Raw genomic sequence first — 15,562 nt, 5'->3', positions numbered from 1 at the left:
CACATCCAACAATGCGCTTATTACTCTGCGTCTTCCTTTACCTCGTTGGAGTGATTCAAGCCACGAACACAACAACTACTACTAGCGACAGTTTCAAAGTCCCATCTCCATCATTCACCACCAGAACCCTATGGACAATCGTCTCCAGCTCCGTTCTCACTCTGTTTGCGTGTGTATACAGCGCCATCCATCCTAATATTCCGAGTCCCAAGCACAGTCCTGGTGGTATCCTACTGCAGCGACTCGGGATCACGATAATGGCACTCATCGCTCCTGAACTCATCGCCACATGGGCTATGCGCCAGTGGCTCAGTGCTCGTCAAGTTACAAAACAGTTCGAGACATCGGGGTACTATGGTCCGGAGTCTGAAGGTGAGTTGTGCTTTTGGAAACTCTGCATCTCACAACTCGCTATACATGTCCTTAGAAAAGGAATTTGTTGAAGCACCTGAGCAACGTGAAAATCACTTCGTCCGTCTCCTCGTAGTGCTTGCTAAAGGTGTACCATCTGTGCTGCTGTTTCTATGGCGTTTTCCTGGTGCTCTTGGGAGGTGGGTCAAAAGGTCGATCAAGGCTTATTTCTCAGAGCAATCTGAATGTAAGCCCCATTCGTGATCACCTGAACGTTTGCTCATGTGCATCCTTAGATCATACATGGACTCAGACGCACAGCTTCTTTGTGCTCATGGGTGGTTTCATGCTTTATGTGGACGGGAGACCCTGCCATACACTACGTCCTGATTACATTCTCAAACTGATACGTGAAGGGTATATCGACGCCCCTACCCTAACAGCAGAGCAAATCCACGACAGGAGCAAAGGCGATGCGATATCAAAAGGATTAGTCGTGCTTCAAGTGGGCTGGTTTGTTATGCAGCTCATCACCCGCGTCATCTATAACCTCGAAATAACCCTGCTCGAAGTGGGGACATTCGCTTTTGCGGTTCTCAATTTCCTCACCTATGCTATGTGGTGGAACAAGCCTCTCAATGTGGAGTTTCCACATCCAGTGTACTGGAAGTCGACTGAGTCAAAGCCAGAGGATCACATTGAGTATGTATGCGCCTCAACAGATGTACCGCTGCTGATTATGTCTGCCTCAGTGTCAGTGACGAAGAAGAAAACCGCTGGATTGGGGATCATGCCTCTAATCTTCCGCCCAATTCTAGAACTGATAGGCATGCCTGGTATTCCTATATCTCGACGGCTCCAAGTTCCAACATTTGATGGTAGCATCAAACTCAAAGGATGGGCCAGGTTTGCTCTGGCGCAGTCTGCATTTGTTATGGCAGCTGTATTTGGCGCCATCCATGTATTGGCTTGGAATGTTGCCTTCCCCATATACCAGGAACAGGTGCTATGGAACCTGAGTGGCATCGCTATAGTTTGCGCGCCCTCGCTTGGTATGTATATATATATATGGCTGTTCTTATGTCGACCTGCGTTGAGATGGTTGAGCTTCCCGATCTGTATATTATATGTCATGTTGTACGTCACAGCACGTGCCATCCTCTTGGTACTCATGTTTGCCACTTTAGACAATCTTCCTCCTGACGCATACAAGGCGGTATCCTGGACCAGTTTCGTGCCGCACTTATAATTCTTGTGTTGGAATTCGAAGGTCGAGCAAGCACGCACCGAGTCCGCTTAACGGAACAATGTGCACATTTTTCGCTCTATCATATTTCACTTAGTATACCTTTTCCTTTTATGCGCTCTTATGATATTGACCATCATTGTACTACAGAACCTTTCGTCTGCTTCGACCCACTACACCACTCGAGTATCCGTGGTAGTATACGCCAGGCTGGTCACGAGCCTAACTTGTGAGCGATTAAGCTATCGAAACGGCGAATATATTCTATTTTACCGAAGGGCGTCAGTACAATGAGGCTGGTCTGAGAATAGGCTGGTCGTGAGGCCCTCGAAATTGAAAACCTCGTTGGCTACAATTAAGAGAATCAAGTTTGCAATGTGGCGTTCCGTCACCTCTGCGTCACCTCCATCCTTCTCCAAGTCATCGTCTCTTCTATCCTCATTCCTGTCCATCCTATAGGCCATCCAAGAGCAAGCACCGCAAATCAACACTCGCTACACCCCCGCCGACCCATCTTTGCACACTGCACAGGTGCCAGGGCTCAGGCGGTTATCCGTCGCACCCTCTCCACCTCTGCCCCGAGTGAGGGAAACACGCCACGGAAACTGCCCTCTTTGCTAGACTCTGCTGTCCGCACTTTTGGCGAGAGAGGTATATTTCCAACCAAATTCTGGGAAAGAAATCCATCATCCACCAAGTTCGGGGAAAGAAGTATATCCCCTACGGAAGCCCCCACCCACTCATGTACCTCATCTCTTATGAAGTTTTTTACTTCCCCTGCGAAATCGTCTGAAGCATCTGTAAGGGCATACACGCTTTCAATTCAAGTGCCGCGCTGGGGCTAAGCGCAGGAGGAATCGGAGCCTGGCCTTTGGTTGCTGGTGCCATAGGAATGATCATGCTTTAGAAGTAGAATAGAACGTTGATCAGCGTGCCAGAACTCTACGTTTCTTACTACGATTATGGACATGCACTTCAAGCACTCAATCTCCCAACTCAAAACCTGTCTCGCATCCTCTCAACTTCTCTGCTACTTGTTGGTGAGTTTGCATTTACATTTCTGTGAGCACTGTACTGCCTTCAAGCGATTCTCTCGCCTCCTCTGTCACAGCAGGATGCAGAGTCTGAGTTTTGGCTGCTGCTACTATATGATTGGTCGTGTTCCAGATGAGCGGAACAACCGACCGGAAAAACCCCTGTATCGTTTTTCTTGGATCTTCTTAGATCAGCACTATAACTGATTGAGAAAACTGCTGTATGGTTTTTTCTGTGATTCATATGGTTGGTACTCGCCAACATATAGGATTGGTGCGTTTGGACAGGCTGGCAATGCAACTGGGTACCGGCGACTACGCGCCCCAAACCCTGACTCCTTTTGTGGGACAGCATCACGCATGAAATATTCGAGTCGAGGCCAAAATTATTGAGGTTCAAGCAATACGCCGGGTATAGTGTCGTACAAACAATCGACTCGCCAAGTACGTAGGTTATTGTAGTACAACTGCTGAACACCCGCGCAAGAACTGAGACAATGGGGAAAAATTGACTTCAAACCAAAGGCCAACACCAGAACTCACCCTGACAGACGCAACGAACGGAGATGAAGTGTCCCACCAGATAAACAACACACGCAAATTCAAACAGATGGAAAGGTCACGCATGAAAATTCCAAGCAAGGGATCAAAACCTGCTGTCTTAGGCAGCCTTACTCTGGCCAGCACCTCTCTTCGCAGGCAAAGCCTGTCCTGCCGGTCTATCGGCCTTGCGCTTCCCTCTGACATCAGTTGCCTTGGTCGCGGGTTTGTTGAAGAGGCCCCAGGCAACCCCGGCTGTCGGCAGTAGCCTCATGAACCTGAATGCTGTCTGGTAAACTCGAGCTGTTCGGATGCTTCTCGTCAGGACCAAAAGTCCAGCTGTATTCAGGCAGGCGAGACCTCGGACCTTTGCACTAGCACACACTCACGGCCACAAGTTAACATCGGGCCTCCACCACGACAGTCACAGACGCAGTGATCTTCTGGCTGTATTCGGATGGATGGATGAGCATCCCCGCAGCGTCGCGAACATTGGGAACAATGACTGGTAGGTCTTCAATTCCATAGAGCTGAATGGCAGACTGATAAAGGCCTTGGGTGTCCAGCATATTTTTCAGCATCCAGTCCGTGGTGCCTGTCGCATGTTGAAAGGCATTCACCCACCAAAACTGCTACTCACCTCACACAGCCCCATTAAATACCTTCTTCTTGGGCGAGAACCGCTCTTTGATCACGCCTGCACTGAGCAACACTGGGGCATGCAGGAGTGCTGACTGCTATTATCCTTGGTACTTGCAGTGAATCTCACGTCCGTGTCTAAGGTTATTTTCGATGAATAGGCAACTGTCGCAAGAGACAGGAGCGACGTCACGGTACTCTCAAGAGTCAAAGTCTTCAATCGAGAACTCACGGCTTCCTGAGTGACCCCAGCAGCATCCGGAAAGAGATGATCACTGTGAACGATGAACTAGCACTCGGTTCCATTGATTTAGTTGTCCCCGGCGCTTCACATAAATTGGATGACCTCCCTTCCATCTATCGAGTGTGTTCTACGTTCCCAACATTTAAATGCGAGACCTCGTCCGTTAACGCGCTAATAGTGTCGTAGATGATTTTATTCCCCTTGTTTCAGAAAAGCAGGGGCAGGCCTGATCAAGGGTGAAGCGGATCAAGTCGGGTGCAGAGAAATATACAGAGGGTGATTTTTATGTTCGACTAAAAGCCCTCCTCCCATGGGAGTCGAGGAGGTGACTTCTAGTGCCAATGCACAGGAACTTTCTACCGTGTTACGTAGGCGAGAAAAACAGCAGTTCGTAAATATTGTATACCTCCCGTAGATATCCACAATTGTCAATTGCAGGCGCTGATCTAAGAAAATCAATGATACCGGAATTTTCCCGGTCGATCGGATTGTTCCGCTCCTCTAGAGCACGACCAATCATATAGTAGCAGCAGCCAAAGTCCAGACTTTGCCGTCTCCTGTGCCTAGCCCCAGGGCAGCGCTTGTAGGCGTTGCTGTGTTAGAGGAGGTGAGAGAATCGCTTGAAGGCAGTGCTCGCAGAAGTAGATGTGGCACGCATCAGCACGCATCCGACGAGGCTGTGGCACAACCCAAACACAGCAAGGGAGTTGCTAAAATCGTGACCTTCTTCACTTCTCATATGCCAGCAGATAGAATGCCGGGAACATAAACCCAGTGCGCACATGATGCACGACGCATGATCATCATGATCGCAACCCAGCATCTGCCGGCAGTTTTGCACTTATATACTGTGCTCCCGAGCCCATTATGAGACGGCATTCCCTCTCTCAAAGAGCCCTTCTCAATCTTCGTGATACGACCTCGTAACGACAGTCAACAATGCGTGCCTCTGCAATCTGCCTCTCAGTCCTATCAATGGCTGCCACCCTTGTCTCATCTCGTCCAAGCGCTTCTTATCATCTGACCCAGTCTTTCCGGGCGCTGTCGCCGTCCAAAAGACAAACCTCCACTCCTTCACAGTGCACCTCAACCTGCGATCCTGTCCAAAGTGAAGTGAACGATGTGAGCTTCATCCCTCGCCTTGCCCGTGTTGATTAGTACTAACTTTCGTCCAGGGATGTCCTATTACCGCATGCTGCACCCAGTCCTTTGAAACAAGCTACTACGACTGCCTCTTATGCGTTGGCACTGCAGATAATGCTACAGATTACTCACAGGCACAAACCGATCTAGACAGTAAGCTCAGCTTCACATGAGTAATGCACATTTGAATCAATCGCCTGACCAATATATACACTAGACCTCTACGTCGCTTGCTACAATAACGGTTATTCACTCCAAGAGCTCACTTTCCCTGGTCAAAACCCATCACGTACTCTCTCAACTTCTTCCCCTGCTGGAACTCCTACCAGTACTTCACCTGCGTCCGTGTCGGTACTTACATCAGTGTCGGCACCTACGTCCATCTCACAGACCACTATATTGCCTTCAAGTACTTCGCCCGCCTCCTCTGGGACGTCGACCTCTGCCAACGGCACTGCGACTTCGTCCACGTCCACGCCTACTAGTACAACCTCAAGTGCTGCGCTGGGGCTAAGCGTAGGAGGAAGCGGGGTCTGGGCTTTGGTTACTGCTGCTATAGGGTTGATCGTGTTGCGGAGTAACTGATTGGGAAATTGCTGTATATTTTTTCTGTGATTCATATATTGTTGGTGCTCGCCAACATAGGACTTGGACAGTCTGGTGCGTTCAGGAGGGCTCAGACAGCTGATTCACACGCACGTAAATAGTATTACCGCTGTAAGTAAAACAGATGTAACTTACGTTGTACGGTCTCGCCTACAATGTTGTACAGTGCTACATTGCCTTACAGTGTCACTCGAGAAGTTTTTGGGCAGGTTGGCTATGCAAAAGTGACTTCTGCTGATGTGTGAATCTCACTCGCATGGTGAAATATTGACGGAATGCATTCATACGCAGCTCTGTCGTCCGTCCATGCTGATGACATTATCTTTAGCATGATAGCTCCGTTAGGACCACTCTCTTCTAGTAGATCTCGAGACATACAGCGCCGAGCGTCTGCATGAGATCTCTGAGATGGGCTGGAGGACTCCGGTGGAGGGGAAGCCTATCAACGCCTACGGTATGTTTCGCATTTTTGTTGAATTGAAAAGTTTGACTCCGATGGTTTTTGTGACGCGTGCCCTGAGCACAAGTCGTCAAACGCCTACCACCGCCACTTATCTGTGCATGTTCGAGGTGCCCTCAGTATGTGGTCGCTAGCAGTCTCTCAAGTCTTCGCTTTGATGCAGCATAGTGAATAATGCCGACAACTCACCTTGTCGTCCAACACTTCAATACTTCAAGTTTCTCGGCCTCGTGCAACACGACTGAATCGGACCGTGGCACTACTCGGAGTTGGACTCGCTGGGATTCCGTGATTTGCGAATGTAGCCCCAGCAAGAAAATGGCTAAAATAACGAGCTCCAGCAAGCCGATTCGACACGAGCACTGAGACTTGGTGGAGCTCTCCGGCTCTTGCGACCGTTCACTGGGGGCATTTGCCAGCAGATTAGAATGACAGGAGCGTAAACTGTATGCGCACATGACGCGTGGTCACCATGTTTGCAACCTGACGCTGGCATCTTTACACTTTTATACTGTGCTACTGGGCCTATATACGGTCTTCCCCCTCCCACGGAGCCCTTCTAACGACAATCAACAGTGCGTGCCTCTGTAATCTGCCTCGTAATCTCATCAGTGGCTACTACCCTTGTCTCATCTCGTCCAAGCGCTTCTTACCTGGCCCAGTCTTTCTGAGCGCTGTCGAGTCCATACAAAAGACAAAGCAGCTCCATTCCTTTACAGTGCACCTCAATATGCGATCCTGTCCAAAATGGATCGGATGCTGTAAGCCTGCATCCCTAACCTTGTCCGTGATGATGTGCTAACTCTCGTCTAGGGATGTCCTATGACCGTATGCTGCACCCAGTCCTTTGAAACAAGCTACTACAGCTGCCTCTCATGCGTCGGCACTGCATTGAATGCTACAGAGTATACACAGGCACAAGCCGATCTAGACCGTAAGCTCAGCTTCACATAAATAAAGCACATCTGAGGCAATCGCTTAATCAACATATACACCAGAACTCTACGTCTCTTGCTACGATTCACTCGAAGAGCTCACTTTCCCTGGTCAAAACTCGTCTCGTACTCTCTCAACTTCTTCTCGTGCTGGAACTTCTACCGTTGTCGGTACCTCACCTGCGTCCGTGTCGATACCTACATTGGTGTTGGCACTTAGATCAGTGCCAGCATCTACACCACTGTCGTCGCCTACATTAGCATCGTCACCTGCACCATCATCGTCGCCTGCACCGTCACCGTCATCTACACCATCGTCGTCACCTACACCATCACCGTCACCTACACCATCATCGTCACCTGCATCACCGGCGGTCCCTGCATCAACGTCGTCAACTACGTGCATCTCGGAGACCACTACCTTCAAGTGCTTCGCCCGCCTCCCCGACCCCTGCCAAAGGCACGGCGTTTTTGTCCACGTCCATGCCTACAGCTTCAAGTGCTGCGCCGGGGCTAAACCCAGGAGGAGGCGGAGCTGGGCTTCTGCCGCCATAGGATTGATCGTGCTTTAGAGAAGCAGAAATAGAACGTTGACCGGGAACACTGCTGTATCATTTTTCTTTACTAGATCGGCGCTCACGAACGTCTTTCCATCTAGTGGATTTGTACAGGTGTTATGCAATGTACAAATTGTGCGAACTTCTTCTGTGAACTCTTGGTTCTCGCCGACATAACACGCCTGACTGACTGAGGACAGGTACAAAATCCCTATGGTACGCACGGGCACGACTAAAATACATCAAACCAAAACCAAAGACCCCATGTACACAAATAGCATCAAACAGCAGACGCTCAGCGCCCAGCATGAGAATATTCACAGCCGGGCATTCTTAGGCATCCTCCTAATAGCCTGTCGCACGCCAAGGTCTCCCAGTACATCTTCCGCACCCGCAAGAATAGCATCGAAAGGTGACGTGCGATGGTACTTGACAAAACATCCGTTAGCATCGTATCGCCAAGGAAGAGCGAAATTCCGGACGTACATTCTCGATGACCTTGCCCATACCCGTGACAGTGATACCCCGACCACCGAAAATCTGGGTTGCGTCCTCGGCGGTTTCACGACCAGCCTTTGACACGAATCTACATTGCAGTCCATCAGTTTAGCACCGGAACGACGGAAGCAGACATACTGTTTGAGCAATGCAATGGGCCCTGCGAGTTTGTCGGATTGATCATGATAAGACATCTATATTTCCCAGTTTAGAGTGATATCAATCAAAGAACCTGGAGACCAACGTTATTCATTTGATACGTGATGTTCTCTACCCATGCTTGGCAGGCTTCCACGCGAGAAATCATCGACGCAAGTTTTGCGCGGACAACTGCCTGAGCATGAAGAGGTTTTCCAAAGGCAATTCGTTGGTTCGTCCACCTTGAAACATCGCACCGTCAGAAAGACTTGAAGAATAACTTGTAATATACTCTTACTTCAAACACTCTTCAACCACAAGTCTTTGCGCGCCGAGACTCGTGGCAGTGACCATCCACCGTTCATGATTAAAGTTGCTCAGGACAATCGACATGCCTTTCCCGACTTGACCCAAGGTATTGGCAACCGGCACGCGTGCCTTGTCAAATGTGATATAGGCAGTCCCAGCAGTCGAGGAGTATGACGTTTTCACCGGTTTGGTGGAAACAGCATCCGAGCGCTCAATGAGCAAAACAACAAACCCGGCCTGTAATGGTGATGAGAACTCAGAAGGGGGCCGACGGAAAAAGTAAACACACGTCTGTTTTACATAGTGTCGTGAAGTAATCCGAAAAGGTCCCATTTGTTATCCACCTGCAACGACCGTGAGTAATCCGTTCTTGAGAAGTAGCTCAAACCATGCATGCGTACTTCTTAGTTCCAGTAACAATCCATTCGTCGCCGTCTCTCACTGCAACAGTTTGCGCGCCGCTGACGTCACTGCCTGCAAACGCTTCTGAGACAGCAAGGGAGATGTACTTCTTACCAGCCAGAATGTCTGGTACGAACTTGGCCTGCTGCTCCAGGGTTCCGAAATTAAGAATAGGAGGGAGGGAAATAACCCCGCCATTCAGGAGGCCGTCCACGAATGCGCGCGTACCAAACCGTGCAATCTCAGTGTTGAGAATGAGCTATAAAGTCATGTGAGTAGGTAAAGAGGATGCTTGGTGAACAGAATGTTTACTTCATGGAAGTAGTCGTATTCTTCAGGCTTCACGATGCCACCCATTAAGGTAAGTCCCTTGAGGTGCTTGCCTGGTCCCAGGCGCATAGCCAGGAAATTTATCTCGCTGTGGCGTCATCAATAACAGAGTTACGCAAACTTCACGCAGGGGAGTTTACCTTAATTTATCCACGACTTCCTGCGATATCCTCTTTCCATTCTCCTCGCATCTGACTGCCTCAGGTTGTACAACTTCCATCAAGAACGCCCTCATAGCCTTGTGGAATTTGCGGTGGTTATCGCTATAGTAGGGGCTGAAGTATCCAGGTGTGAGCCATGTGGGCTCAGCATAGGGCACAAGAGACAGTTCTCCAAGACCAAGAGGCTTGATTGTTTGGGTCTGCCCGCGAATAGCTCCTATTTGGAGACGTGCGTACTGAGGACGTTGGAGAACCTCAAGTCTATGAAGTCCGAAGAACACCTGAGTAGCATCCTTCCCAGCTGGGATCAATATGAACATGAGAGTCGAATCGGGAAGTCGCTGCACTTGCCTACGCCGGCGGCATACAGCACGCCTGCGCCTCCCGGGTGAAGGTCTGCGAAGCGGGATAGGTCATAAACTTTGGAGTCTATGACAATCCACTGTAGATAATTAATAGCAGCTTGATAGACTTAAAGTTATAGCACGCACGAGGTCTCCTTCCTTGTTATGCTGTAAACGTATTCAGCGTCCGCTAGAATGCAAAGCGACAGCTGCCTGGTGCTCACCTGAGCGATATCATCGAGTGTGAACTCTTTAGAAGGCATAATACTGCTGGCAATCTTGCTTTCCTCGTCGATACTGATGCTGGTTCGGATTTAAGAGGCTCGTTTGAACTCGGCTGGACGCTGAGGAATTTCACATAATTGACTCAGTGGACAACCTTACTTTGCCACCGCATATTAAAGCCGTGAGAGTTATTGTGACCGTCTGAATGTTGAACGGAACCTTGAACCTTGCACCACACGTAGTCGCACTTTGTCTAGCACTCAACTAAAGTTTGTATTTATGAACGATTGTAAGCTCTCATCGATCGTTGAGGACCAGCTCCATGAGGTAATGAACATAGTCAAGATACGCCCATTCGGAGATATCGCAATGGCATGGACAATGCTGGGGTGCTTTAGTAGTGCTATCTGCTTCCAGGTTGTTGTATCCCACTTAATCAATGAATCGTTTGACCCGGAGAAGAGTGTTTTTCTATCTGGGGTCCATGCCAGGCAATTCACCATTCGTATGTGTCCATTAAGAGTGGCGACAAGCTCGCCTGCCTTCGCGCCCCAGATTTTGACTGACTCGGAGTCTTCATATTCATCATCCAGGTCCCACTGGTAGTATCCAGCAGTCGCAAACATGGTCATGTCTGGCGAGTAGTCGACTGCCTGCACGTGTGTGTGCCCTGTCTCGATTGGACCGAGAATTGTCTCTCCATTCTCCACGTCCCTTGCAGTCCCATCAAAGGATCCGCTCACCACTCGCCGACCATCTCGACTCCGGCAGACAGACCACCATTTCCAGATGACTTTGCCTGTGTCGATGTCCCATAATTTCATTCCACCATCCAAACTTCCGCTAACCACTTTCTTCCTGTCCGGGGACAACGCTATGGTTCTCACTTCAATATTAATATCTCCGTCCGAGTCCTGATAGTCTTCTCATATCTGTTTCCCACTCTTCACGTTCCATACCCGCAACGAGCCGTCCCTTGAGCAAGTCATCATTCTCTGTTCGTCTGGCAGTTGTATGATGGTATCGACAGAATCAGTGTGTCCTTCAATTTTCTGGCGGAGCTTTATCGTTGGTGTCTCTTACCTCCTGACGATGGGTGAAGGTGAAGACATAATCGGCTACTGGGCGCAGCGCTGTCTCAGCTTCATCTAGAAAAGTCCAAAATCATCACTTACGACGATATCTTTCTTAGGAGGCCTCGACGCCTCGACACCAAGGGTACAATGGAAGTTCGAACTGGTACGTTCACAAGTCACATTCTCGTGATTACTCCACAGCTTATATTATAGGCTGTGCAGCTGAAGCGCCCAAGCCTCATTTGGGACCATGACTGTATTCCATCAGTCACGATCTTGATTCCCGTTTTGACTGCCTGACCAATATCATATCATATCCTAAACTGTGCCCCAGAGCTGTACGTTTGTTTCTGCCTAGCCATTTCCCTTTTTATGACATTCACTCATGGTCAATTCTTCGGAAGTTCATCTCACCTTGTGAAGCATCAGGGTGGCCGAAGCGGTTACCACAACAGAATCGAAATCTGTTTCTCTTGGACTGTGTAGGTTCGAAACCTGCCGAAGACAAGGTTTTTTGCTATTGTATAACATCTTGACATTCGCTCATGGATCGAATATTATAAGGCCCATCCTAACTCGTCTTAGCCAAGTGGTTACACAACAGAGTCAAAATCTGTAGCTCTCTTGGACTGTGCAAGTTTGAAACCTGCTGACAACAGTTTTTTTCTATCAGGACACGCCTCGAAGATTCGCTCATGAATGGTTTCGTCCGCGGCTCACCTCAACTGGTCTTAGCCAAGAGGTTACTGCAACAGAATCAAAATCTGTATCTCTTGGATAGTGCAGGTTCGAAACCTGCAGGTCCCTTTTTCTGTCGGAAGCACGCCTTGAAGATTTACACATGGACAGTTCCTTGGAGGTTCCTCTCAACTTCATCCTGGCCAAAGTGCTTATCAGATTTCAAACAGAATCAAAATCTGTTTCTCTTGGACTGCGCAGGTTTGAAAACGGCTGACGACAAGATTTTTTGTTTCTATTGAAACACGCCTTGAAGATTCCCTCGTGGATAGTTTCCTCAGAGGTCCCTCTTAACTGGTCTAAGTCGAGCGGTTGCCACAACAGAATCAAAATCTGTCTCTCTTGGACTGCGCAGGTTCGAAACCTGCCGATCATGTCAAGTTTTTTTTCTATCGCAACACGCCTTGACATTCACTCGTGGATGGATTATTCGGAGTCTCATCTTGACTCGTCTTGGTCAAGTGGTCACACAACAGACTCAAAATCAGTGTCTCCTGGACTGTGCAAGTTTGAGTTTTTTCTATCAGAACACGCCTCGAAGTTTCGCTCATGAAAGGTTTTGTCGGCGACTCACTTTAACTGGCTTTAGCCAAGCGGTTACTGCAACAGAATCAAAATCTGTCTATCTTGGATTGAGCAGGTTCGAAACCTGCCGAAGATTCATCTGCTTTTTGTCGGAAGCGCTCCCTGAAGATTCATTCATGGACAGTTCCTCGGAGAAGTTCATCTCAACTTCATCCTGGCCAAAGTGGTTCCCGCAATAGAATCAAAATCTGTTTCTCTTGCACTATGCAGGTTCCAAACGTTAACTTTGTACCACACAGTCACCTGTGTCGTTGTCGCACCGTGTCTAGAACTCAACTAAAGTTTGTATTTATGAACGATCGTAAGCTCATCGATCATTGAATATTGAGGACCAGCTCCATGATGAACATAGTCAAGATTCAGTTTCCTGCGCCCAGGGAACTCACTCCGGTCGGCGTAGAGCTTTCGAACTCGGGAAGCAAGGATTCCATGAAGACGAAGGATACACTGCTCGTACAAGCAGATGCAACAGCTAGTTTGACGTCGGACGATTTCGATTGACTAGTAGATGCTTGTGCGTGGTCCGACATCGTGCAGTTGTTGGAAATTGTCTCTCCTATCTGCTGTCACGCTTAACTTTCATACATGTCGTCAATCTTCTGTCTATAGCATCTTCAAACAAGAGAATGACCTCTATCGAAATTGTGTTCTGACACCCTGACAAGGTGTTTAATATGCTCCAGGTGTAACTTTTTGAATATCTCTAGGATCTATGGGATCTGGATCGTTTATGATTATATATACAAGGTTGCAAATCACCACTATTCCGTCTCTCACAGCTACAACACCCGAGAAATTTTTATTCTACTTGGACAGCACATCATCTCTAAGTAGCCTACATGCACCTGACTCTTTTCGAGGTGATGCAAGCAGCGCATTGAGGCGTTTTGAACATTTTGCATATTACATGCACCCAGTTGCAGATTCCCAGGAGTGATCACCTTGTTCATACAAGGTCACTATCAACTGACAATTGTGGCTGTGGTGTTCCACAACAATACGATCGTGCGAAAGAGCCAAACAATTAACTAATGATAGCCAGTCTTTTTTCGATAACTCACGTCCACTCCGGCAAATCGGCATCTGCTTCTCTTACTTATCACTAGGCGACACGGGCATCGTACGATAATGTGAACGGTGCTCGCAGCTCCACCCACCTCACCTAGTAACTGCCTTTGGTGTAACCGGGTGGCGAACGGTGTAAAATAGGTGGAGCTCGCACTGCCTAATCACACTCGTAGCTGGCCTCTTGCTTTGTAGTATCAGATTGCCCTGTTCTTACTGACTCTAATTTACATTTACGTGTGTTCTCCACCACTTCTCTGTTGCCTCGTCAAGTTCCACCAATCGCCGATCCTCAACTCGAAGGTATTCGTTGGGATGACTTGTCAATAACTTTTCATCAAAATCCCGAAGAAGACGAATATTATCTCGACCGTGTCCTCGAGATAATGCAATGTATATGCTGAACGGAGTAAGTTCTCCACTGGGTGGTGTTCCGATATCAATAATAGCGTTGTCAATTGTTTGACCCTGTGATCGATAGTCTGTAAATGCATAGGCCGGTGTTAACGGCAGCTGCGTTTGTGTTACTACCTCTTCACGACCACCAATTGTGACATGAAATGTCCGTTGCATTGGGACCAGTGGTATGACTCCTGGTTCCAGATTTTCGAGTTGTCTGACTTTTGTGCGGTTCAATTTGATCAGGACATATACCGGAGGGTATTCCAACTCCACAACAGCCTTTGTAGGTGAAAATCTCGACTCCCGTTCGTCCAAGACAATGTCCACTAATTCGCCTCTCGCCCCGTTTGTGATGTCCAGATCTGTTTTGACATTGAAGGTCACCATAACCTTCATGCCAACTGCAATCTCTACCATGTTCGATAATGAAGCACGCTTGTTCCAAGTAGCTTGAAATCCCTTGGGCTTCGTAGCGACTGCAAAACTTTCCTCTAATGTCAGTCTCCGCCCTCGCACCATGTCCAATGCTCGGCAGATGAACAACTGATTGTGACTTTGTCTGCAGTAGTTTTTGGTGATTTTTGAATTCCATTGGCAACGAACGGCATGACGAGGAGTGACCAAAACAGCATCATTCCATGGCAAAGAACTGAAATCTGTGGGTGGGCATTGGGAGTTTGTGATTATGAGGGAACGAAGCAACTCGATATGCTGATGACCACAGCTACCATGCCGGATGTGACGAAGGAGGTCATTCCATTGTGGATCAGTGACACGGACTTGTTCCTTTAGACGAACAACTGTTGTAAATTGTTCGTATATCTTCCGCCCCAACATTTCTTCGGCTGAATCTTTAGAAGGGTTGCATGGATAATATAGTGCTGCACTCTTCCCCCTTGCGACAGGAGGAAACTGATGGAAATCCCCGACAACGATCACATTGACTCCACCAAAAGGTCTATCTTCACCCTTTTCTCCTGCTAATGACTTCCCTTTCCTGATAGATGTGGAAAGTTTGGCGAAGAATTTGCGAGAAATCATAGATAACTCGTCAATGATGAGATACCGTTTATCTTTCCAAAATGTGGCAAGTTTCTTTAGTGATTTCACGCCTTGTTCCCGACCGTTCAGAGGAATTGATGCAGCAATACCAGTATAAGCTGCCTTTACGAGGATCGAGTCCACACCCCTACTTTGGAAATTTTCGGTGATGGTCTGGATTGTCTTTGACTTGCCAACTCCGCCTTCTCCAGGTATCTGCATGAGTCACTGTGGAGGATTTCATCCTGCTAATGTCTCTGACAGGTGCCAATCGATGATGTCGTATGCTCGTCTTTGATTCTTCAACAGAGACGAAGGATCAACAGCAGATAGGTGGGTGTCTTGGATTACTGGGTGCAAATATGTTATTCTGCCATTGTTGACACCAGCTTCCTTGTCCAGATCATCAAGCATCATAACGTTGAGGGCGAGGAATGATAGCTGCATGCTAGGGGGAAGAGTGGGAAGTGGGCTCTCAAGTGCTCCTCTGGAT

General features: G+C 48.3%; 4 protein-coding genes and 1 pseudogene across 5 annotated transcripts; 3 read left to right on the top strand and 2 right to left on the bottom strand.

Moving 5' to 3' along the window:
• Positions 1–11: 11 nt before the first annotated feature.
• Positions 12–1,600, top strand: DFJ58DRAFT_658427 (uncharacterized protein; the record flags this gene model as incomplete). The annotated part of the gene is made up of 2 exons (XM_041382027.1): positions 12–357; positions 648–1,600. The coding sequence occupies 2 exons, from the start codon at positions 12–14 to the stop codon at positions 1,598–1,600; spliced, it is 1,299 nt and encodes a 432-aa protein (XP_041245342.1).
• A 1,692-nt stretch (positions 1,601–3,292) lies between these two features.
• Positions 3,293–4,116, bottom strand: DFJ58DRAFT_876056 (uncharacterized protein; the record flags this gene model as incomplete). Its single annotated transcript, XM_041394436.1, has 4 exons — positions 3,293–3,510; positions 3,575–3,766; positions 3,834–3,916; positions 4,043–4,116. 4 exons carry the CDS (start codon positions 4,114–4,116, stop codon positions 3,293–3,295), a joined length of 567 nt encoding a protein of 188 aa, XP_041245341.1.
• A 913-nt stretch (positions 4,117–5,029) lies between these two features.
• On the top strand, positions 5,030–5,782 carry DFJ58DRAFT_658475 (uncharacterized protein; the record flags this gene model as incomplete). Its single annotated transcript, XM_041382030.1, has 3 exons — positions 5,030–5,176; positions 5,230–5,350; positions 5,415–5,782. 3 exons carry the CDS (start codon positions 5,030–5,032, stop codon positions 5,780–5,782), a joined length of 636 nt encoding a protein of 211 aa, XP_041245340.1.
• A 2,093-nt stretch (positions 5,783–7,875) lies between these two features.
• DFJ58DRAFT_292711 (acyl-CoA dehydrogenase/oxidase) lies at positions 7,876–10,341 on the bottom strand. Its single transcript, XM_041379708.1, has 12 exons — positions 10,162–10,341; positions 10,085–10,105; positions 9,945–10,035; positions 9,573–9,894; positions 9,415–9,520; positions 9,102–9,361; positions 8,990–9,044; positions 8,690–8,937; positions 8,498–8,633; positions 8,392–8,447; positions 8,242–8,341; positions 7,876–8,183 (listed from the first exon to the last, which is right to left on the bottom strand). Exons 1-12 carry the CDS (start codon positions 10,198–10,200, stop codon positions 8,073–8,075), a joined length of 1,545 nt encoding a protein of 514 aa, XP_041245339.1. The 5' UTR covers positions 10,201–10,341; the 3' UTR covers positions 7,876–8,072.
• A 1,624-nt stretch (positions 10,342–11,965) lies between these two features.
• On the top strand, positions 11,966–12,045 carry DFJ58DRAFT_t74 (annotated as a pseudogene). The gene has a single exon. The product of its transcript is annotated as a tRNA-OTHER (tRNA).
• The last annotated feature ends 3,517 nt before the right edge of the window (positions 12,046–15,562 follow it).

The sequence above is a fragment of the Suillus subalutaceus genome (genome assembly GCF_016647625.1).
Source record: "Suillus subalutaceus strain FC151 chromosome Unknown DFJ58scaffold_36, whole genome shotgun sequence".
Lineage (NCBI taxonomy): Eukaryota > Fungi > Basidiomycota > Agaricomycetes > Boletales > Suillaceae > Suillus > Suillus subalutaceus.
This window is presented reverse-complemented; position numbering and strand designations above follow the sequence as displayed.

What these genes read in the sequence shown, in the direction of transcription:
- DFJ58DRAFT_292711 (XM_041379708.1), bottom strand. Translation starts at nt 10,200, where the DNA reads ATGCCTTCTAAAGAGTTCACACTCGATGATATCGCTCAG. An exon ending in GCTGTATGCCGCCGGCGTAG is followed by an intron (nt 9,895 to 9,944) that starts GCAAGTGCAGCG and finishes TATTGATCCCAG; the next exon opens with CTGGGAAGGATGCTACTCAG. An exon ending in AATACGACTACTTCCATGAA is followed by an intron (nt 9,362 to 9,414) that starts GTAAACATTCTG and finishes ATGACTTTATAG; the next exon opens with CTCATTCTCAACACTGAGAT.